Here is a 22,143-nt window from a genome sequence, read left to right on the forward strand (position 1 = left end):
AATTTAACACTCAATCCATGAAATACTGTAGGCAACTGTAGGAACACAGCAGGATCTTTCGGACTTTCTGCTCTGTCTTTTTCCCAGTTCACCTTTAAGGAATGACCTGGAAAAACTTGGTAATGACTAATCCACCCCAGAACTGTGCTCACGAACCAAGACCATGCTGGCAGCACTCCACACACTACCAGGGCCCACTCTGTCCTACATACTTCCCCCTATGATGCCCACTACCTCATTCCAGTGGCCTAAACACTAAGTACATTATCTATTGTCACCATTTCTTCAAATGTGGCTTTATAAATGTTGACTCAGCCAGGAATGGTGATGCATGACTATAACCCCAGCTACTTTTGAGGCTGTGGCAGGAGGACTGCAAGTATCAGCCCAGTCTGGGCAACTTGGCAGGACCCTCTCTCAAAATAAATAAAAAACCCTGGGATATAGCTCAGAGGTAGAGCACCCTTGGGTTCAATACCCAGTACTGCACTTTTAGGTTCAAATTAACCTAATGACTCCACACCTGAAACTAAAAAAAAGCATACAAAAAATATATTTTATTCATCATAAATATATTTAGAGAAAGGTTCTCAACCCATCCCCAACCATTATCTCCTATCCTGTTAACATTTTCTAAATAAAAACAATGTTGCTGCCCTTACCTTGTCAGTAAACAGGACAAGAATGCTAGGCCATAATTACTCTAGTTGGAAATAAAGGCCACACCTGCAGCCAGATGTTGAGCCTTTTAGAGAACCCCACTGGGCAAGAGACAGACAACCAAAAGTCAAACAAATGAAACAGGAATCTGCAGCAGTCATAATTACACAAGTACAACTAAGGTGCCTTGACCAAGCACTCACAGAAGTTGAGCAAGAGGAACGGGGAGGCCCACAAAACTTCCATGTCTGGGTCCTCATCAAAGACTCCTGGTCTGAAAGCCAGAAAATGTCTGTCTGGATAGTCAGTCTCACTCTTGTGAGTGATGGGAGAGACCTTCCTGCCCCTCAGGAGTGCTCCACTAGTGAAGGTTCCTCTGTGTTCTCTGATGGTGGCGGGGCTCCAAAGATCTTGGCAAGGAGCCCTCGGTTGGAGCGGGCCTGGTCCTGAGCAGTAGCCAGGCGAGCCCGTTCACGCCCTCCTGGCCGTGCTGCTTTCCGGGCTCTTAGCTCCTGCTCAGTGGGACGCTGGGCAAATGTCCAGGAGCTGTCTGGGCGGGCAGGGTCCCCATCAGCAGCAAGGAAGCGCTGTCCCCGCTCCACACTCCGAAGATAGAAGTCGGTCTCACGCTTGGCTTGGGCAACCTCGGCTCTCAGGCGCTGCCTGCGTACCTGGCGCTCAAAGGCAAGGTGTTCACTGAGGTGGGACCAAGTAAAACGGTGCAAATACTGCAGGCAGGAAAACAAGAAAAGTTCAGGATGGGGCAGATCAAAGAGGGAGAAGAAATAGGTGTAGGCAGGCGTGAGGCCAAGAAAAGCTCATCAGGATGGGGAGGAAAGGACTGGAAGTGTGGCGGACAGGCCTGTCCCCTCACCTTGAGATTCCAAAGGTCATAGCGGAAGGGGCTGCGCCTGCGGGCCCCCATGGGTGTGTTGTGCAGACTCGAAGCCACACGCTTGGCTATGCGCTTATCCCGGAACTCCACCCAGCCCTCAGTATAGTCCTTGCTGTATTTGGATCCCTTCTTTCCTCCTGAGGCTGCTGCTGCCTTCTTCTTGCGTCTCACAAACCTGTCTGCACACCAAAGACAAAGTCACTGTGAAGAAGGCCAAAGCAACACTCCACTCACTCCCGGCTCTGAATCCCTGCCCTGCAGGACACCTCCCAGTCCTTGACCCAGACAGACAAACCGAGGCTTCCTTTGTCTATCAATTTGCATTAGCACGTTAAGGAGGCAGGGTGCTAATTATAAGTTTCTTGATCTGTGTCACTATGCAAAAGGGATGTATTCGGCTTTGCAGAAAAGCCCCTTAACAGAGGCATGTGGTGGACACTCTTAAACTGCTGTTAAATTTTATTCTTCATTACAGAATAGTAGTAAAATAAATGGCTTAAAGAAGAAAAGTGTTCTGGAATGTATGTAGCAATGACACCAGCACTGAAACTGACGGGGGGTTCTGCCTCTGGGCTAAGCTAGAAAATCTTGAAAAAATTATTTTCCCCTGTGGTACTAGTTTTTGATGACCTCAGGTAACTGACCATTGTAATTTCTTTATCATTAGAAGAGATTTAGAGCTTTTATATTCATTCCTTAGATTTACAAATATAAAAGCTTAAGAAACCATGTGAGGCCGGGCACGCCTGTAATCCCAGCACTGGGAAGGCTGAGGCAGGAGGATCATTGCGAGTTTCAGACCAGCCTGGGCTACAAAGTGAGCTCAAGGCCAGCCTGAACTGCATAGCGAGACCCTTTCTCAAAAAAATTAAAAAAAAAAAAAAAAAAAAATGTGAGCTTAAAGCAAGTTAAGCAGTTTAGAACTAAAGGCTTGTAGTAACAGACACAACTATGCTCAAAAGTGAAAGGCAGTACAGTATATAACTATGTATTTAGTTAATACAGCCTCAGCATTCTGTATATACATGTATTACATTTCTACATTTTTAATATGTCTGCTTCCACGTTAAGTATAACTGTGACAAATTTGTGTTGCGTTTAGGACATACAACGCACCTGACTTTACTGTTTTACTCTTGCATATAAAGAAAAGTGCAATATGGAGGTGTATACAGTCTTTGGTATTTTACATTTATAAACTGTTAAAAATTTCATCCTTTTGCCAAAATGGTGGGATATGTGACTGGTAAATCATAAATCCTGTGGTGAATAGTGGTATAATTTAGAACTTCATCGTGTTATATTTTTAAGACACTAATGTAGTAGTTTTATATTTGGGGAAATAAAAGTTTTTAATTTTATTTAACTGGAATCATTGCCCTGGTGTAAACACTCTGTACTACATCTGCATTTAAAAAAATTTGATTTTCTGGTTAAAAAAAAAGAAAATGCTCCTGAGATTTGTGTTCAGGTTCTATTCATTTAACACATCGGAGAAGACGTCCGGAGAGGCGGGCGGAGCCAGGATTAGAACGCAAAAGCTATCCGAGAAGTAAACCACCAACAACAGAGCGGCCAAGCGCCCCCTTTGCCCCGCGCCCCGCCGCAGCCTGCTAAGAGACATGCGCACTACCGACTCACCCGCCAGCAGCAAGGAGCCAGCCCGCTCAAAGCCCGCAGCTCGCGCCGCAGCCCTGCGCAACCCAGGCCGCAGAACGAGTGCCACCCTGCTTCCTTCGCGCCCGGGCCCGCACACTTACCTTCCGCCTGAAAGAACACGCGCCCGACCTCCCCGTAGGCGCTGAGGAGGTTGCGTACGTGCAAGGGTCGGAAGCGCGGCGGGATGTGACCCAGGTACACGATACCTGGCACCACGCGCTTCTTGCCGCCGCGAGCCGCTTCTTCGGGTTCCTCTGGGTCCTCCTCAGCCTCTGACTTCTCGTCTGTCCTTTCCAGCGGCTCCGGCTCCGTCGCTGCCTCAGAGGCCCCGGCCGACATGCTTGCCGATATGTGGAGCACGACAGGCCGTTAAGCAGCCGGGGCGGGTGACGCGCACCATGTGCGACGCCTGCGACGAGGAGGCGGGGCAGGTGCGTGACTACAGCGGAAGAGCTGCGCGGAGGACAGTGGGAGGCAGGAACGGAGGGAAGGTTCTTGGGATTTAATGTAGCTCTCCGCCGCAGTCGGGAGGCCGGAGCAGGCGGAGGCAGCAGGCTGGCCTGGGAATTTGCACAACCATTTTTTGGCAGCTTCTGAAGTTTGCAAATACCCATATTTTAAGTTTGGGTCTCACAGTTTCTCAAGTAGTTTTGAAAGTTTAACGGATTTTTTTAATTTAGGAGTTATTCGAAAATGTAGTTTAACTCTGTAAGTTTAATTTAGAATATTTAATTGAATTTTATTTTTGAAATATGAAGTTGTAAACAGTATACTCTTCTAAATTGGACTTCGTGAATGTCTTACAAATGTAAGTGCGTGACAGTTGTGTGAGTTCGGCTGGCGTCTGTGGTCCGTCCGGGTTGCCGCGTCGCCCGAGTCCTGATCTTAGCCTCGCCCTCGCTGCCTGCTCTGCCCTCGGATCCCCCGCAGGCCCGGTGCCCCCGCTTCTCCGTCCACACCCTGAGCGCACAGCTCGGCGCCCCTCTCCCCACGCGGTCCCGGCCGCCCTCCAACTGTCTCGGCCCCGCCGATCGTCGCCTGCACCCGCGGCCGGGAACCGCTCACAGACGATCCTGGCCACGTCTTGGAGGCCGGCCCGAGCCCGAGGGGGCCTGGCCAAGCTCCCCAGCCCGCTCCGAGAGCGGCGAGGGTGCCCAGGATACAGGCGGGGTGAAGCGGCGGCACAGACCCCAGTGTGCTCAGGTCCGCACCGCCAGGCGCTGGCCTCCTTGGGGAAGGAACGTCTAGGGTCTAATAAATAACCGGACCCCGAATTCTCGCACGCCTATTTCATTAATGTTGTGTCAAAAAGACCGCTCTACTGCTTGTCTGCTCAGATTTTGCTCTACTTCCATGAACACGGACGTCTTCAAAACATGGAAAAAGCGAATGAATGAGAGCCCGAGCCCGAAGCTTACGGTGCCTGGAGCTAGTGGGCAGAGGGTGCAGGCGTGCCCTCACATGTGCCTGCACCTGATACCGTGTTCTCTACTTTGTGTGTGTTTAATGTTAGTAGTAGTCTCCAAAAAGAAAACTGAAAGTCCTGTGCAAGGTGCCTATCTCTTCCTGCACATCACCCGCTCCCATTAACTCGATGCAAAGTGAACATTCCTTTACCGACTATCAGTATGAAGTAAGAGATGGTCTGTATGGTCTGTGACAATTAGCCCTGACCATATTAAGGTTTGGTTTACTTTGGGTAAGCACCCGGGGCCGGGAACCTTTCAAAACTTAACTCCTTCGAGCCGGATTCGAACCAGCGACCTAAGGATAACCACAGACACACACCTACAGTCCTCCGCTCTACCAACTGAGCTATCGAAGGGTGTTGTAGTGTTCTTGTCGCTTTAAATATTTAGTTAACGATTTTTTTAAAAAAATTGTATTCCTGTTAGGAAGGCAAGTAAATTTATTCGAACATTTATTATGATACCTAAAACTGATCTGAGCAGTGATTATACACGCATATAAAAATTCGTTCTCTGAAATGTTTAAGGCTTGTGGCTTTTACTGTGTTTCACATAGGTCTTAAAATCTAGCATCAGTGTTCTGTGTACTGCTTCCTTAGGTGTAACACCAATGGGTCCATCGCCTTTTTGTGCTTATTGTCCTGGTGTCCGGTCTACCTCACACCTTCTCTCCATGGAAGGTGCATGATAATGCCACGGTCATCCTAAACACAGACAACCGGATTGTAGATGACTGGACTTGCCATCTTTAAGCGGGGTTACCATCCAGTTAATTTGGGAAACATCGCGGCCCTTCTTTCTGAAGTACAGGAAAAGAAGGGCTAGGCACAAATGTACTAGACACAAAATAGAGGTGTTTTATGTGTGTGTATTTAGGTACTGAGTAGCTTACATTACATTGTACAACTATAGTGAGGCAAATAAATGAAACATACCTACACCTCAATTCTTAAAAAGAAACGCAAGCGTTTCCTTTATGGTTGTGCAGTTATGCTTTGCTACCAAGGGTTTGTGGTAGCACTCTGGTTCGGGCACCTAGGACAAATAAACTCTCAAGGGGAAACCTGGAAGTCATCTCGTGAGACTTTTCTAAAGGTTATAAAATTTTTAGTGATGAATTATTAAGTTTGTGGCAAAGATTTCTGGGAAATTATCTAAAAAGATCATCCTTTATTAAAATTAAAATGTTCAGTAATTACACTCTTGGAAAAATTAAAATTTTCTTCGTAAGATCCTGTCTAATGAGTCCCATAAGAAATCTCTGCAGCAATGCTAGTAGTTACTTCAGTCACTCAGCTCCTTCTCATGAGAAACTAAGAATGTCTGGAAAGTTTCTTTCCAATAGTGTGCCCTAACCTGGTGTCACTGTATAAGGCAGCAGTCCCATTTGTCCTGCCTTGGCCCCAATAACACACAAACTGTTGGTCTGCACATTTTCTCAAAGGCTTCACCAGTTTTCAGGAGGGTCAGCAATTGGACCTGTAAAAAAATAAAACACCTAATATTTTCCCTATCAGCTTCTCATCCAAATGCTTCTGGCCTGCGCTGCTTACTTCTTTTTCTGTCGTTTATTGCCTCCTGATGTTTATACAGCTTCCTTCTTAAGCCTGGGACTTCTCTTCCACCCTAAAAGAGTAACTGACTGGATGCTAAGGATCTCTGTTTGGTTTGTGGACACGGTGAGTTGCCTAGAATAGTGCCTCCTTTTAGGGGCACTAATGACCATTTATCGAATGAATAAACCAAGTTCTTAAAATGAGGACAGTGCTCTAATGGAATCACACATCTAAGGTACATGTTACGGAAAGGAGAAAGAAGAACAAGGCATTGAACACCGCCTGCACCTCCAACTGCCAGGTCTCACCTCCCTTCTTACCCACCCAGATTGGAGAATAGAAATAACTAATGTGGAAATTTCCATCCTCAGAAACTTCAAAGGGAAAATTCTTAGGAACCGTGAGACATTCCTGTCATTGTCTCCATTCAAATGCTCTCGATTGATTGTATTTTTCATTTAAATAAGGGAATGAAGTCCGTCGCTGTGGGCTTCAGAACACAAGTCCATGGAGCAGTTCAGAGTGGCAGGTGAAGCGCTGTGAACTTGGAGCGCCTGGGGTGCTCGCGTGTAGCCGCGATTTCCAGCCACTGCCCCTCCTGTCTTCCTTCAAAGCCAAGCGAACTTTTGTTGCCCTCTTGACAATATTTTATAACATTATCATCTTTATCTGTATATCTGTCACTCCATACACAAAACGCCCTCCCCTTGAAGAACAAGCGATGGCTCACAGCGGCTGCTGCAGCAAGTCCAACTATGACTGCAGGCCGCGCAGGAGCGGGGCTGGCCGCTGGGCCCGGCTCCGGATCAGAGGGCCCGCGCGGGCGCGGCCAGGTGGCCACGGGACTCCTCGGGTCCCAGCGGGGCGCTCGGTCCTCCCTGCCCAGCCGTTCAGGGCTCCCCTCGCGTCCCAGCCGCTGGAACCCACCTAACCCCGCGGCCTCTCCGCCTTCAGGACGAGCCCCGCACCCCGGGTCCTCGCCGCCTCCAGTTCCTCACACCGCTATCGGTGTCCTTCGGGGATCCCGACACAGTTGTCCACCCCAACTCCACCCCGTTAAAGCACGAAGCGGGCCGGATGCAGCGAAGCGAGTAGCAAGCGTGGGCCCGATGGTCACCGGGCGAGGACACGCTCCCCACGACAGGTGCCCCCGAGCCCCGGGAACCTCAGCGCGACCCTCTTTTCTTTTTGTCAACCTCGAGGGAGACAGCATCTCACGGTCCTCTCCTCCTGGCGACACGAGTGAACACTGTCACCCTTCCTCCCTTAGTTCACAATGACCTCTTCTAAAGCCAACAACAGTATGCAAGTGAGGCGACACCCCGGATTAGTGTAAAGGTCAGGCGAGTGGCGTATTCGGGTACATGGTGCTCAGGGGACTGAGAATGGTTTGTGGCTTTATCAGGGGGATACTCACCAGGAGGCTTAGCTCTGCGACGTTTGAATTATTTTTTAAAGTGCCAAGGTGGCAGAGGACTCCGAAAGCTGCCGCTTATCCTAACCTCCAATAAAGCACAGCGTGACCCTCGGAAGCGAGGCGCGCTCTGCACCCCACCCTCGCACATCTGCTCTGAGAGAGCGAGCGGGCCGCTTTGTGGTCGCGGGGTTAACTCGGGTTGTACAGGATCAGCGGACGGGGGTGACACTGAATCTGGTCAACAGCAAAGGGGAAGCAAGAATGGCAAGGACAAGCGGGAGCCGGCAGGGACTCGGGGAGGCCGAGGGCAGGAAGGTGCCTGGAGCTGCGAATTTCACAAGAAAGTGGAAGGTGGGGGAGAATTCTATATAGACGGTTGTCCAGCCCTCAACCGCTTTTCCCTGAGGCAACCACTTCTTTAGTTTCCGGACAAATTTTACCTATGTAAATAAGGTAGGCAAGCTTCCTGTCCCGTTTTACAAATAGCAGCGTGCCTCTTCAAAAACTTTCTTCCTTCGAGCCGGACTTGAACCAGCGACCTAAGGATGACCGACGTGAACTATCTACAGTCCTCCGCTCTACCAACTGAGCTATCGAAGGAGATAGTAAAACTCTTTTTTAGAGTCCCTAAAATAAGATACATAGCTGAGTTTTGATTGTATTTAAAGTATATACATTTTATTTTTATATATGTATACATTTTAAAACAATCATCTTAGACACTGAAAGTATTCTACATAATGATCTTGGTAGTTGGTTTCATAGGGTTACAAATATGAAATTTTTATTGGGTTACGCATTTAAGATCTCACGAAATCCGTGTATATCTTAAAACAAAATCCAGTAAAATCCTTTGTCCTTTTCTCTTAATATAGCTAGGGAGAATGTGCCGCGATTTCCCCGAATTTCCTGTCTGATGACCTCCTTTCTCTCCTGAAAGTGTCTGGCTTTGTTCCATAAGAAATATGCTTGCCCTTAATATGGATAGGGTTGTGAACAGAGCTATGTCCAATGCATTTTGGTACCATTACAACTATCCTTTCTGAAAACCAAGTGGAGCACCGGGTAGGTTAACAATTGGTAAAACTTCAGTGTGAATTTTAAGATAGTCATGATCTTTGACCACCTCTGTGGAAACCTAATCCAATGTTAATGGAAACCAGAACTCCCACCTCAAGGCTGAAAGCCCCAAACAAATCATTTCAGGTTTACAGTCAGCCAAAGCTCAATTCAGGCTTCTAAACTATATGCATTTGGTCATCTGAACTTAAGAGTCCTTTAAAATAATCAAAAGTGGGTAAGTAAAAGTTAAACAGGTTAAATCCTATCTAGGGACAAGTAAGGAGGAAAAACCCAGATGGTGGTGAGAAGCAGCGCAAAACTAACCTTGAACTAAGTCTTGAGATGAATAGCAGGCTTCTATGCACACCTTAAACGTCTGAGTTTTGAACTCTCTCATCTAAGAGGACTATGTCATCTCTGAGATAGAGCTCTGCTTCTTGTTTGCCCTGATCATAATGAACAAGTAAGAGAAGCACCAATATTAAGGGCAGTCTAAAAGTCTTGGAATATCCTGCTCAGCTTTAAGAAACAGTTATTACTTAATTTTTTTGTGTTGTCAGCGGGAGAGGGGGTATAGCTCAGTGGTAGAGCATTTGACTGCAGATCAAGAGGTCCCCGGTTCAAATCCGGGTGCCCCCTAGGTTATTTCTTGTAACCTTATTTTAAAGAGAGAACAATGAAACAGGTTTGAAACAAGTTAGGGAGACAATTACAAGAGTTGATACGTTACATACTGTTGTTTGTTTTACTCCATCAAAGTACAAGATACAGGTGTGATGTCTAGTCTAAACGATTTTAGCGCAAAGCAATCTTTTCAAGGAACTAAGAGAAGCTACCTGTAAAACTATCTTAACTATCTTGTGTATGTATATATATATTTCCTATTCTTCCTTCTCTTTTCCCCCATCGCAGTTTGTCTTTTCTTTTGCAGTTTTTTTTCCCAGTTCACAATATCTATCCTGTCGGATCCTATTTTCTTGTTCAATTTTAACACTGGTGAGACAATATGATGTTTACCTATATGGGTCTGATTTATTTCACTTATAAGTATGGTCTCGAGTCACATCTATTTACCTATAAATGTCTCCAGTTTATCCTTCTTTATGGCTGAGTAGTACTCCATTATAAAAAAAAACCACACTTTAAAAAAATGCATTTCTCTGTTGATGGGCATCTAGGTTGCCTCCAAGATTTAGTTATTACAGATAGTGCTGCTATAAACATGGGTGCACATCTATCATTCTGGTATAATGTCTTTAATTCTTCTGGAAGATACCCAGAAAGGGAATAGCTGACTCCAATGGGACCTCTAATCCCATTTTTTAAAGGAATCTCCACACTGATTTCCATAGTAGTTGCACCAGTCTGTATTCCCACCAGCAGTGAAGAAGCGTTCCTTTTTCCTCACAGCCCCTCCAGCATTTGTTATCAGTTGATTTTTTCTTTTTCTTTTTTTTTTTTTTTTCATGATTGCCATTCTTGCTGGGGTTCAGCTTCTCCCCTACCCCCAGCTTCTGAAATAGACATTTTGCTGTCTCAATTTCAGGTGTGATCAGCTTACCCCAATTTCATCGAGACTAGAAATCAAATACCAAACAGAGGAAGCCTCTTCTGATTGGATTTCATGGAAAAAAACCGTTGGAGGTGCAGGTGATGGGTGAGAGCCTTTAGGGGGCTTCCCGGCAAGGCCCAGAGGTCCACTCTTTACAACGGGCGTGCAGACTGGCATCTAGCACTTAGCCACCGGTGCTGTACGAACTTGGTACTCAGTGGGCTCAAAAGAAAAACGGGCAACGACTGCTTTGCGGAAGGACTCGGGCTCTTAGTTTGCAGTCATAAATATATTCGCTTTTCTTTGGGACTATTTAATTTAGAAAAATAACTTGTACATCCCGGCAATAGGGCCTGCAGAAGCCAGAATGATGAGAGAAATTAAATGAGACGAAGGCTTCAGACGAAGCCCCTGGTGGCGTCAAAGAAAGCCAAGCGAGCTGGTTTTAAGGGACAGTCGTAGATCCGTTGTGACTCAGCATAATCTGATTGCGGGGCCAACTGAGTCGATCCACGGAAATTGTAGGGGTGCAAGAATGGCTGAGAATTATTGCGCAGGCCGAAGCCAAACCGCCATAGCTTGAGAACGTTAGTCGAATCCTTCGTGGCTGAATCCTGTTCCCATCCCATACCCCGTTTCCGCAGATCAGCTCCTGGCAATACAGTCTTGTCCAGCCTCGAGGCAGGTGTTCCCTGGACTCCGCGCGCGGATCTCCCGTACTTCGTGGCCTTTGCGAGTGGGAATGCGGAGCGCGGAGCAGGCGCCGGCGCCGCGGAGGGCGGCAGTGTTCTGGGACTGCCAGGTCACACTGCTCGACGATCGCACTGCTTCCTGTTGGTTAGGGAAAGGTCAACCCAAGACGCTGAGAGGCCTGAATTGCTTCCAGATTTGAGAAAGGGATAAGGCCGTAAGCCAGCGCCGCCAGATGGGGAATTAGCTCAAATGGTAGAGCGCTCGCTTAGCATGCGAGAGGTAGCGGGATCGATGCCCGCATTCTCCAGTTTTGCATCCCAAGGTCTGTAACCCTTATGTTTCCGTCTTTCCGTTAATATATTGCTGAAATGTGAGCAGGTAACAAGCGTCCACTTTGTGACCGGGTACTCTGCATTTCCTTCAACGGCCAGGCGCTAACACAGGGTGCGTTCTTCGCCCCTGAAACACGCACAGCCATGTTTTCTTTGGACAGATTTACCACCCACAGGGCTGAGGTCTGCGCAAATCCTTCACGTTTTGGCAATTTGGCTCCTGCCAAATGGATTTACAAATCTACTCTCCCCTTTTTTGTGTTCCAGATACCACATTTTAAATTCACAGGATCTGTTTCCCTTGTGTCTGATATATTGAGGACGCTTTAAATTCTGACAATGGCAGCAAATGCACCCCATTTCTTAACAAGACGCTGGAGCGCCAAAGCTTCTGCCCCTGTGTGTGGGCTTGGTTTTTCCCACTCTCCCCCTCCTCGGGAATCACCTAACTGGCCTCGCGTCGGGGCGAGTGTGGGGCTGCTGCGGGCGCCGGGAAAGGGCAGGAGACGACCCTGAGCACCGGGCGGCACCAGCGCGCTGTAGAACCTGTGTGGGTTGGGATCCACTGCGGTGTGGAGAGGCTCATCCCGGACGACCTCAGGAACCACGCACTCGAGACCTGAACCGTTTTTCCTTTGCACCCAACTCACTCTCCGAAAAATAAGTTCGAATTTGCCATTTGCTTTGTCGTTGCTGCAACATCTCTGCCATCCCGGACTGTCCAATAGGAGTCCCGAGGTCACATTTTAAAGAAAGGGATTAATTGAATGAATCGTCCCAACTTCAGCAAAGATGTTCTGCTGTTGCGATCTCTACCTTTTGGTTCCTCGCTTGCCTGGGAAATGCTGTCCACTTTCCCTGTGTCCCCCTCCCCCAAATTATTGTTTGTTTTCAAGCAGTGTTTTCTAAACCTCACAGCCCATTTCAAATTACCAGGGGAGTTTTTAAACTGCCACTGTTTGGGTCTCAACTCCAAAGAGATCCCAAGCAGAGCTACACTGTAAAAACCTCCCCAGGCGATTCTGACTTGCACCTAGTTTTCTCGGAGGCGGGGCTGAAACAGCAGTGACGTAACACGCGGGGGCGACAGACCTTGTGACTTTCCTCACCGCTCTTGGGCGGTGGGCGGCTGAGTGGCAGAGCGTACCCGAGTTCCAGCTGCTCCGCGCTCTAACCCCCAGGGGGCGCGCATGTCCCATCGATGGCCATTGGCCGAGCGACTCTCCAGACCTCACCCCACGGCTCAGAATACGCGGTGGAGGGTTGCAGACCAACCTCCAGACCCCCCGCCGGGTGGACCTGCCTGTGATTCGCTTTGTCCGGGGCGGAGAGTTCTCTGAGGGTTAAAGTATGTCGACAAGGGAGTCGAAGTGTGATCGCGGGTATTTAAAATAGCTAAGGAAGATTTTTAAACTTTTAGCAAGAGTAGATGCACATCGAAAATGTTTTTAAATTGACGAGGATATGAGTAATCGGGACGTACCTTTGTGAAGTTGGGGATAAAACTTGCTAAAATGGTAAGTTCCTTCGAGCCGGATTCGAACCAGCGACCTAAGGATGCCTGAGACAGCGCCGCTACAGTCCTCCGCTCTACCAACTGAGCTATCGAAGGACTCACGAGGGAGCGCTCGCCCGCTGGAGAAGCCATCCCTGCGCGGCGGGGAGCGCGAGACCCGAGGGCCCTCCGCAGGTCGCCTGCGCGCGATCTGCACCTTCGCACTGCTTCGGAACTCCGAGGACAGGAAAGTATTGCTGCTGCGCGCGAATTTACAGAGGAAAACAAACACTCACAAATGCTTCAGTCTGCGATGTCAGCGAGATAATTAATAGGAAGAAGAGGAGGGGAAAGGAAAAGGCAACCGAAACTCTTCAACAGCGTACTACAATGGGTTTTAAGCAACATCAATCCTTGCGGACAAACCAGATCATCACGTTAATTCTTACCTCAACAAAAGCCTGTCGCTGTGGAACTAAAACAACATACTTTTAAATTATCGATCTTAATACAGGTTAGAAAGCAATGACACTCAAATACGTGTTAATTTCGTAGTGTGCAAGAGCTTCTCCAGTTTCCTGTGACGGTCTGAAGCTCAGAATTATGTCACTTTCCCTTGTTATGAAGAAGTGCCCCCAGGGGCAGCTGATGTTAGAATACTGTTTCATTCTTCAAATTCCGTTAGAGATGCTCATTAAAAAAAAAAATTCTGTTAGCGATCATGATGTTTTTTACACAGTGGAGCAGCACCTGTCAGGCAAACACCACCACCACCACCATGAAGAGGTAGAACCTTGGGACCAGCCTCTACCCTTCTATGACACAGAGAAGATTTTTTTTTCCCTGAAGAAGAATTAAAAGCAGAGTAGTAATTATTATTACCCATTGAACTTGACCATAACTTCAAGTCTTTATGAAACATCTGTCTGGGGCCTGTCTGAATGAACTAAATAGAACATTCCCTATTCTCCCCAACTCCAGCTGATTGAATGAGAGTTACTATTTTATAGATGTATCTAATATTATCCATTGTGTCAAAATACATTTTCCAAAAGGTTAAATGTGTGATTCTGAGACAAATGTAAAATAAGCACTTGTCAAAAGATTTCATTCACTAACGAGAGATTGATACTATTACTTCCACTCCAGTTCCAGAAGTTTTAGAGAAGCAGAAAGCAAAGGGCTTTATCCTTTAGGAGACTCCTATAGGACATGTTTCAATTAATTTAATCGTTAGACGGCAATATTAGTGGGCTGGGTTAATTTTTCTTTGCTGAATCACAATTTGAGCTGCTTTCCCAGAGATTACACCCCCAAATCTAGTCACATGCACAGAAGACCTCTTAAACAACTTCCGAAGATGGCTGAGGTCATTTGTTCCAGTGGTTTTGCCTTTCCGGAATACACAGGCCCACGCCCTCCTAGGCTGCTGGCTCGGGTAACTGCTCTGGAGTGGAACACTTCTCTACTTTACCTGCCGCGCAGCCCCTAGCAGGCTTCCGGGTCAGCCCCAGAAAAAGGATTAAACCCTGAATTCCTGTCTCCTCTTTACACCTAACTGCCAAGGCTCCCTGAAAGACGCTGCCCACACAAAGGGCTGTTACTCGCCTTCCTAAACAGACTAAAGCAGAACAACAATGGGACAGACCGTGATCGTATCTGCCTGTACCCTTCTTCAGAGACTGACGTCCTACATTCGGAGCTATTCTATACTGACCATTCCTGCAGGCAGCCCCTCCAATTATTGACTTCCAGGCTTTTCTTTCTTCTCTTGTTCAGTCCCCTATCAGTCAAGTTGCTCTAATAATTAAAGCATCTACAAAAGGGTTTCAGATTATCTGTCTTAAAGAAAGCCATCATAAGATCTTTTAAAGTCAGTTAAATACCATTTGCAGAACATGCTGTATACATAAAAGAGTGTGCTTTAAAATAAAATACTGCAAAATCATTCAAAAAAATATTTAACCACCATGTGCCAGACCACTTTTCCCTCAGTTCCAAAATGTCACATGATGTTTTGTTTGGCTGGTTGCTTTGTCCTCCTGCTATGGACTGAATTATGTTCCCCTAAAATTCCTAGCCTTACTCCTCAGTGGGGCTGCTTTGGGAGTAAGGAAATAAGAGTAACTGAGGTCAAAAGGCTGGAGCCCTGATCCAGTAGAATTTTTGTTCCTCTTCTTCCTCTTCTCCCCCAAACACCTAGGCAGTAAGAAAGTGATTGGCATCCAGAAAGAAAGCCCTCCCAAAAATCAAGTCAGAAAGCACTTTGATCTTAGACCTCTCAAGCTCTGGAACTATTAGAAATGGATTTCTGTTGTTTAAGCCACCTGTCTTTCATTAGGGTATCCTGAGCAGACTACTAAGGCAACCCCCATACCCTTTTTACCTTCTCTGATCAAGGACTCCTCTGCAATTTAAGGTAAGCGTTACATGAAGAATCAGGTTAGCTGCTAAAACTCTGAACCAAGCTCAGGGCCAGGACTGGCCTGAGAGATGTCATGGGTCTTGGATTCAGGAGAAAATTCAATTGTTAATAAGTATTTCAATCCATTTTTAACAATATAGCCAAGGGACCTTTAGAAACAGAAAAAAAGCAATTCTTTCGACTAGCATGCATGATGTGCTTCGTTTAATCCTCAGCAACCCCACACACACACACACATGCACAAAATAAACTAGAAACCCAATAAACCCATTCACATTAAGACATGTGGCTACTAAAATAGGCAATGTTAAAAAAATTAAATCGGCAATATTATACTCTTTCAGTTATCTCTTTATTGTTCTTGCAGGACTCAGGAAACCAGTACTAAACAGAGGTTGCTAATGAGCAAAGAGCTCATGCTGTGCAGTGAGACACCAGGTTTACTCATAACCATGACACGTGGTCCAGAAGTCCTACGTGATGATCTGTAGATTATTCGTGTAAATGTCTTTGTATCTGTCTGTTTGTTTGTTTGGAATTTTCTTTTTGCCTTTGTGCTTTAGGTTTCACTTGGTAAACACAGATAATTTTTAAATTATCCAATGTCATCGCCATCATCTATTTTTTCAGTTATTCCAAGTATCTTCGCTTCCCAATGCCATACAGTTAATATAAGCCCAAAGCCTTCGTTTTTGTAAGATAGGTCCATTCGCCCAGCAGGTATATGGCAGCTTTCTTGGAGGCCGAGCAGTCCGTACATGTTATATCCGTGTTTTCATTTTAAACATCCAGCACAGGAAAGGCGCTTAATAAAAATGTGTTCACCAATTGATTTGAAAGACACCGTGTCTCCTGTAAAGCCCTTCTAACAAAGAGCCTAACCTTGTCGTATGGTTTCCACTACGGTCGCCTTTAACACTGGAGCCAAAAAGGGACAGAGGTTAACGGTGACAGAAGGAGGGCAGAAAGGCGAGAGAGTCACAGAGGGCCCTGGACAGTGACTGGGCCTGAGGACCTGGCCTGCTTGTGACCTTGCTCAGAGCCGAGCTGGGACCCGGGCCTGGAGCTGTCGGAACGCCCTTTCGAGGTCACCCAAACAGCCACAGCGCTGAGAGTAAGCCCAGAGACCTTACTCTCGCTCGATCATGGATACATTTCGGGGGAAACCGGTGAAAATGTAAATAAACAGGTGGAATGTACACTAATAATTGTGTGTAATGTTTTCACTCTTCCGATTTCATCTTACCTTAACTATAACACTAAAATAGTTAATCAGGTAAGATTAAAATCAGGCATTCCTTAATTTTTTAAAAGGAAAGGACACAAGTTAGTCTACTAATACACTAGAGAAAGCTATAATGTACAAGCGCCCGGCTAGCTCAGTCGGTAGAGCATGAGACTCTTAATCTCAGGGTCGTGGGTTCGAGCCCCACGTTGGGCGCGGAAAATAGATTTTGGTCCTCGTTCCAGTAATTTTCACTAAACATCTCTACACACGCTCCCTAATGTAGGTTACACCACTGGCGGCAAGCAAGAGCCCTTTTTAGCACGGATCAGTCGATCAGGGAATCATAGTGAGAGGCTTAGTTCCCGACTAGAGTTGTTCGGAGACTGCTCAGTGACTCTTACAAGTTAGCCTCAGCGGGGGTTCCTATCCGCCTTTCACAGATGTCAAACCAGGGATTTAAACCTTCGCGGTGTGGTTGGTTGCAGGGGGTCTAAGGTAGGTAGGCCCAGGGCTTGGAGTTTGAATACCGAGCAAGTTGCTCAGCTGACTCCGAAGCACAAACGCGCCAAGAAAGTTTCTGATGCAGAGAGGACGACGCAGCCACGTCAGAGAAGGCAAAGTCCGAGCCAGGGCACAGAGGCTGGGTTCTGACAGTGGCAACCCTGCCTTCCCGCCCAGTCAGGGTCCTGCTCGGGGAATCAACCACACTCACATTTCAGCCCCTTCTGACTCGACGGCACTGCCGACCTCTCCACGGCAACACCACTTCCAGCCTGTCTTTCCTTCACACAGCCCTGGAGAAAAGACCTGGGCTTTTCTCCCTGCTTCCTGTTCATTCTCAAAAAATATCTCCCGATCCCGCGATTTGACTGTTGTTAACGCTGGCCGCAAAAGTGCATTGAACACAGCACTGAACTGTTCAGTGCAGAACGCGCCTGATCTGGCCCCAGGAGGAGCGGGGAGACCCACCGTATGACCACAGCTGTATGACCACAGCTGCGGAGTGGGGACTTCCTGACGACCCAGAGGCACTCGTCTTGTCAAGACACACTTTAAAACAGATAAAAGAGAAGGCAAGATTAAAAGTGCTTTTCTTTTATTTAAGAGGATCTTCGAGTCAAAGCCTAACCCCGCTGACAGGAATGAACGTACGTGCGACGACACACGTAGGTGGCAAGTACCCAGTCAATGCGCGTGACAACTTCTAATTTTTAAATCTGTGGCAGGAAGCACAAATTGTGTTTAAGGCTCAAAACTTGGGCTCGTCCGGGATTTGAACCCGGGACCTCTCGCACCCTAAGCGAGAATCATACCCCTAGACCAACGAGCCACACGACAAAAAGGTGCTTCCCAGGAAAGTTAAATATTTATGAGCTCTCCCTCGTAGACGTTTGATTACAGTGAACTTACCTTTAACCATTTTCCCTTCAAAATAAAATCGGGCCAGCGCGACTCTCAGAACTGCCATAGAACGTTCTCTCATATACTCTCTCCTAGCACCATGGAAATCCTAGCCTCTCAATAGCTTGGCCAGTCCTTCTAAGAAAAACAGTGTTATTGGTTTAAAAAGCAGGAATCTGCTCTTTCTCAACTCTACTGGACGAGGCCTGAAAAGCTGCGTTTCTGTCTGCACAGGAGCTAGCGCTCAAGCGCCGCGCGAGGATCGTGAGGCCCCTGCGTCCCGTTCCCAAACCCGCCTGGAGCTCGTGGCTCGATTTCGGTATTTTCTACGGAAGAGACGGACAGGTGAACACGCGGCAAAGCGATAGTGAGTAAATGGAGAAGTCAGCTATTCCGGCAGTACGGGCAGAGAGCGACGAGGAGGTCCGGAAAGTAGGCTCCGTCTGGAAAGAGGCTGAGTCTCCAGGCGACACCTCCAGAGCTGACCAGAGCGGAGACCCCGGCCTCGGCTGACCCGGACGGCACCTGAGCAGAGGGGAACGAACATGCTGTAGAAGGGCTTCTTCTTTTCTAAGCTGAAAAATCAACACTGGAAGATGTCTCTCGGTGAAGTGTGGCTGCGCGCCACGCGAGCCCTCGGCTGGCATCCAGGCCACGGCAGCGCCTGCTCACGCGGAACTCGCCCCGCAGTGACCAAGGCTTGCTCCACTGCACAAATCGATGACACCATTTTTCCTTCTAATGAATTCAGTATAACCCGTGGGACGGCCTGGTGGTGCTCTTCTGCTTCTGTAGGGCACACCTTTCGGAGCACTGCTACTTGCGAGGGTGGGCCACCAAAGACAGGTGGACGTCCGGTAACGCATTACCTATGAAGGTTCAGCAGTGCGCCTGTGACGGTGGTCCTCAAGTAATTTGTTTTTCTGTCTCGGAAAAAAGTACCCAGTTTAACTGGCAAATACAAAAGACATGAAAACGAATGGCCCGTACGGGGATCGAACCCGCGACCTTGGCGTTATTAGCACCACGCTCTAACCAACTGAGCTAACCGGCCACGCTGACTGTCTCTTCTTACAAACCTTCATAATAATCAACTTCCTTGGTGACGCTCCCTCCTCACCCTCCTCAAGAAAGTGACATTTCTCAGAAGCCGAGTTTTCTCACACCCAGCTGGATTTCATTTGTTTCTTAATATCTGCCTAATTTTTTCTATGACTCACAGAAAAAAATCACTCCCTTTTCTTTTTAAAACTCCTTTCCTCTTTCCATGTTCTCAAACTAAGATAACTTCTGCCCTAAGGACCAGCCAGATGCCACACACGCCAAGCATCAGTAGGTTCCAAACAGTTTTCCAGGCTGTTCCCTTGCCACCTCTGCCCTGGGTGTGTTTTCTGATGATACCAATTCCACAGGTTTCAGACAAAAGTCTAGCTCGACGTAATCGTGCTCCCCTCGCCACATACACAGTTGTGAACACAGTGGCTAAAAGAATATTATAGAAAGTGAAAGTGATGACACGAAGCACAGAGCTTTGGCGTTTAAAGTGCGCACAGAATGTTTGATTTGTGTTGGCTGCGCAAAAGGAGCACCTGGAGATGCCGGGGATCGAACCCGGGGCCTCATACATGCGAAGCATGCGCTCTACCACTGAGCTACATCCCCAGCTCTGCTAGTGGGCCCTTTGTCGCTGTCCTCAGTTCTTTGAAATCAATTTTTCCTTCCTAAAATTAAAATTCACTAATGTTGCAGGTACATTTTCCCTTATTTATACAACACAATCCTGAAATGGTCAGATGCCGAACCATCGGCTTCCCAAACGGGGGAAGCTTTGCAGTCTTCAGGCATCTGTCAAAACACAACCGTAAGAGGGTGGACTGACCAGGAACACCACAGAAGAAAGGAGAGTGGAGTAATTGCTTTAAAAACTCTTTCCTTTTACCTTTTCTTCAAAAGCAGCTAAAGCTCAACACGCCTGAACCGAACAGCTTCTCTGTCGCTTCTTTCTCATTCAGATGTCCAAAGGGTGTCGTTAAAAAGATGGTGCGATTACTTCCTGTACAAGCATGAGCAAGAGCTCTGCTGAGTTTTTGCTGTTATTGTTTTGTTTTGAAAGTTTGTAGATATTTATTAAAATTAACACGTTTAATCTTCAATGAGCATCCATCTAGCTACCCGCAATAAAGACATTTCTTTTAACCCTATTTCCAGATTTCAACTCATACAGTACTTGGGGAACACACGAATTTCGGATTTTTGCTCATCATCCAGTAATCAGTGAGAGGGTTCAAGCTGAGGTGAGATCATCATGATTCCACTGACTTTTGAACGTGTTAGTACGGCACTGCATGTAGAAGGCTTGTGCTATTTACCTTCGCCAGAAAGAGAGGGGAGCATCTTTTTAGTTCTTGACTAGATCCAAGTCTGCATAGCACATAGTATTATCAGTCCCACTTCAGGATACAGTTTATGTATCAGAGAGCCATTAAAAGACACTCAATTCAATTAACAGACATTATATTTTCATTCTTCACCAATGTCCTAAACCTCTGTGTTCATTTCTCTCCCACAGCTTGGCCATCTTGAAACACCTAAAACTCAGCTACTAAAAAGATAATCCATTGCTGAGAGATGATTCTCCCTTGGCCTCACGTTTTCCTCCCTTGCTATGGAGGAACCAGTTTCTCTTTGTTCTGGATTATTTTTGCCGAGACAATTACATAACAAACATCTTGGAAGAGAGATGTCAAGCTCCACTTGGCCATCAGTCCCTGATTTTTCAGTTTACACATTGTTCCTCCTCAGCACAAGGGCTGCCCTCAGCAAACACTGGACAGGATGTCATAAAGAACAGAAGACAGAATATGGAATCTTCCCAGTGCCAGGGCATCAATTTGTACTGGACACTCAGAAAACTTTGACCACTGATGTTTGTTCAGACCTCCTCACCGGAGGTCCCTTCCCTAATCTCCCCATTTGACCAGCCCTTGTCCAAACTCTATAAAAGGCTCTGCTTTTTCTTTAAAGGGACAGATGGACTTTTCACCCTCTGTCTGCCTATACCCAGCCATATTAAGTTATGTACCTTGTTGCCTTCACAAAAGCCTGTCAGGTAGACTCTGGTGGTCTCTGATTCACACCATTCTTTAGAAGAGAGATTTCCAGAGCAATGAGTGTAAGGAGCCATACAAGGTAAAGACCAGCCAAGACCACCAGGCTTGTGCAAAGGCAACATGGTGTGGAATATATTGTGCCTGGGTGCTGGCAGACAGAGGACAAAAATACCATGTGTTAAAAGAGAAGAAAAGAAAGAGAAGAGGACTTTTTTTTTTTTAATAGTGCTTAAAAGAAGGCAAGGGACATTAGGTGGAAGATCTTAGTAAACCTCAGTAGTCACACCTGTCTGGATGTCTCTTGCCTCAGTAGGCAAAGTCCTTAAGGCAACCATTGTAAATGTTTGGGTGTCTTCAGAATTCTGGAGGTTTGAAAGATTCCCTGCTCCATCTTACCTCTTTTATGACATCTATGTTTGCCAGAAAGCACCGGTGCTGAGCTGAGAACAATGCCTCAGAGGGCAGACAGGTTGGGTATTGGGACAATGATGTAAGCATTGAGCCTTCCATTAAGCAGACATATTTACAGCCAGTTATTAAAAAATTGGGATTTCCAATTTTGCAGTCTTTCTCCTATAGCCAACCAGCTAGCCCCTGCGGGTGTAAGCCCACAGGGGATGCATTGTTCATATACATTTTACATACTTAAGAGGGAGGGATACAGGGAATTGTGTGAAAATCTTTCCTTTTATAAGCCCAACCTACTGCTCAGAGGTTTTTGCTACCTCTCGTGGGAACTAAGGCAAGTGTTTTAAACTACTTTTTGTTTCATTTTGTTTTGTTCAGCAAAATGGACACTGCTCCACTTCATCCTAGGTAGTCCTGGTTTCTAGGCCTGAATAAGACAGCACGCATTATTGTCAGGAAACAGTCACATCTAGTGTCACCACTGAATTCTACCATTCAAAGGCTGACTACACAGAGGTTTTTATGAAATTCAAATCTCAACAGATATTTTTCCAGACCTAAAACTTTCAAAACAAGCTAGACAACACCTGAAATCTTTCGCAAGGGAAACAGTGCCTTGCTGAATTGGCTTTGCCTCTGGCGGTAAAATCCCCTCACACCCCCTTTACTTCTCATGCCTCATGTATGTGACTTCAGTTTAATCTGTCTGCTCCCTAGGACTTCACCCATTAAAATCAAATTTAAAACTAAGCCTTTTCTTTTCAGTTTTTTTTTTTTTTTT

At 46.7% G+C, this 22,143-nt stretch overlaps 2 protein-coding genes and 9 non-coding genes across 11 annotated transcripts; 4 read left to right on the top strand and 7 right to left on the bottom strand.

Moving 5' to 3' along the window:
- Positions 1-535: 535 nt before the first annotated feature.
- Abt1 (activator of basal transcription 1) lies at positions 536-3,575 on the bottom strand. The gene is made up of 3 exons (XM_005403274.2): positions 3,316-3,575; positions 1,535-1,734; positions 536-1,388 (listed from the first exon to the last, which is right to left on the bottom strand). Exons 1-3 carry the CDS (start codon positions 3,551-3,553, stop codon positions 1,008-1,010), a joined length of 819 nt encoding a protein of 272 aa, XP_005403331.1. The 5' UTR covers positions 3,554-3,575; the 3' UTR covers positions 536-1,007.
- A 1,375-nt stretch (positions 3,576-4,950) lies between these two features.
- On the bottom strand, positions 4,951-5,039 carry Trnay-gua. The gene is given in 2 exon segments: positions 4,951-4,986; positions 5,003-5,039. It is a non-coding gene; the product is annotated as a tRNA-Tyr (tRNA).
- Positions 5,040-6,994: 1,955 nt separating this feature from the next.
- Positions 6,995-11,457, top strand: LOC102030081 (WW domain-binding protein 11-like). The gene is made up of 3 exons (XM_005403421.1): positions 6,995-7,383; positions 10,265-10,375; positions 10,915-11,457. The coding sequence occupies exons 1-3, from the start codon at positions 6,995-6,997 to the stop codon at positions 11,171-11,173; spliced, it is 759 nt and encodes a 252-aa protein (XP_005403478.1). The 3' UTR covers positions 11,174-11,457.
- On the bottom strand, positions 8,168-8,256 carry Trnay-gua. The gene is given in 2 exon segments: positions 8,168-8,203; positions 8,220-8,256. It is a non-coding gene; the product is annotated as a tRNA-Tyr (tRNA).
- On the top strand, positions 9,286-9,357 carry Trnac-gca. The gene has a single exon. It is a non-coding gene; the product is annotated as a tRNA-Cys (tRNA).
- Positions 11,198-11,270, top strand: Trnaa-agc. The gene has a single exon. It is a non-coding gene; the product is annotated as a tRNA-Ala (tRNA).
- A 1,361-nt stretch (positions 11,458-12,818) lies between the features above and the next one.
- On the bottom strand, positions 12,819-12,907 carry Trnay-gua. The gene is given in 2 exon segments: positions 12,819-12,854; positions 12,871-12,907. It is a non-coding gene; the product is annotated as a tRNA-Tyr (tRNA).
- Positions 12,908-16,583: 3,676 nt separating this feature from the next.
- On the top strand, positions 16,584-16,656 carry Trnak-cuu. The gene has a single exon. It is a non-coding gene; the product is annotated as a tRNA-Lys (tRNA).
- A 1,045-nt stretch (positions 16,657-17,701) lies between these two features.
- On the bottom strand, positions 17,702-17,773 carry Trnap-agg. The gene has a single exon. It is a non-coding gene; the product is annotated as a tRNA-Pro (tRNA).
- A 1,051-nt stretch (positions 17,774-18,824) lies between these two features.
- Positions 18,825-18,898, bottom strand: Trnai-aau. Its single transcript has one exon. It is a non-coding gene; the product is annotated as a tRNA-Ile (tRNA).
- Positions 18,899-19,434: 536 nt separating this feature from the next.
- Positions 19,435-19,506, bottom strand: Trnaa-cgc. Its single transcript has one exon. It is a non-coding gene; the product is annotated as a tRNA-Ala (tRNA).
- Positions 19,507-22,143: the final 2,637 nt, after the last annotated feature.

The sequence above is a fragment of the Chinchilla lanigera genome, unplaced genomic scaffold (assembly GCF_000276665.1).
Source record: "Chinchilla lanigera isolate Chin_1 unplaced genomic scaffold, ChiLan1.0 scaffold00082, whole genome shotgun sequence".
NCBI lineage: Eukaryota > Metazoa > Chordata > Mammalia > Rodentia > Chinchillidae > Chinchilla > Chinchilla lanigera.

Excerpts from the sequence above, each read along its gene's own strand:
- LOC102030081 (XM_005403421.1), top strand. The coding sequence starts at position 6,995 with ATGACTGCAGGCCGCGCAGGAGCGGGGCTGGCCGCTGGGCCCGGCTCC. Across the intron at positions 7,384-10,264 it reads GGACACGCTCCCCACGACAG|GTGTGATCAGCTTACCCCAA; the intron begins GTGCCCCCGAGC and ends TCTCAATTTCAG. Across the intron at positions 10,376-10,914 it reads GTTGGAGGTGCAGGTGATGG|ATCAGCTCCTGGCAATACAG; the intron begins GTGAGAGCCTTT and ends CCGTTTCCGCAG.
- Abt1 (XM_005403274.2), bottom strand. The coding sequence starts at position 3,553 with ATGTCGGCCGGGGCCTCTGAGGCAGCGACGGAGCCGGAGCCGCTGGAA. Across the intron at positions 1,735-3,315 it reads CGTGTTCTTTCAGGCGGAAG|ACAGGTTTGTGAGACGCAAG; the intron begins GTAAGTGTGCGG and ends TTTGGTGTGCAG. Across the intron at positions 1,389-1,534 it reads ATGACCTTTGGAATCTCAAG|TATTTGCACCGTTTTACTTG; the intron begins GTGAGGGGACAG and ends TCCTGCCTGCAG.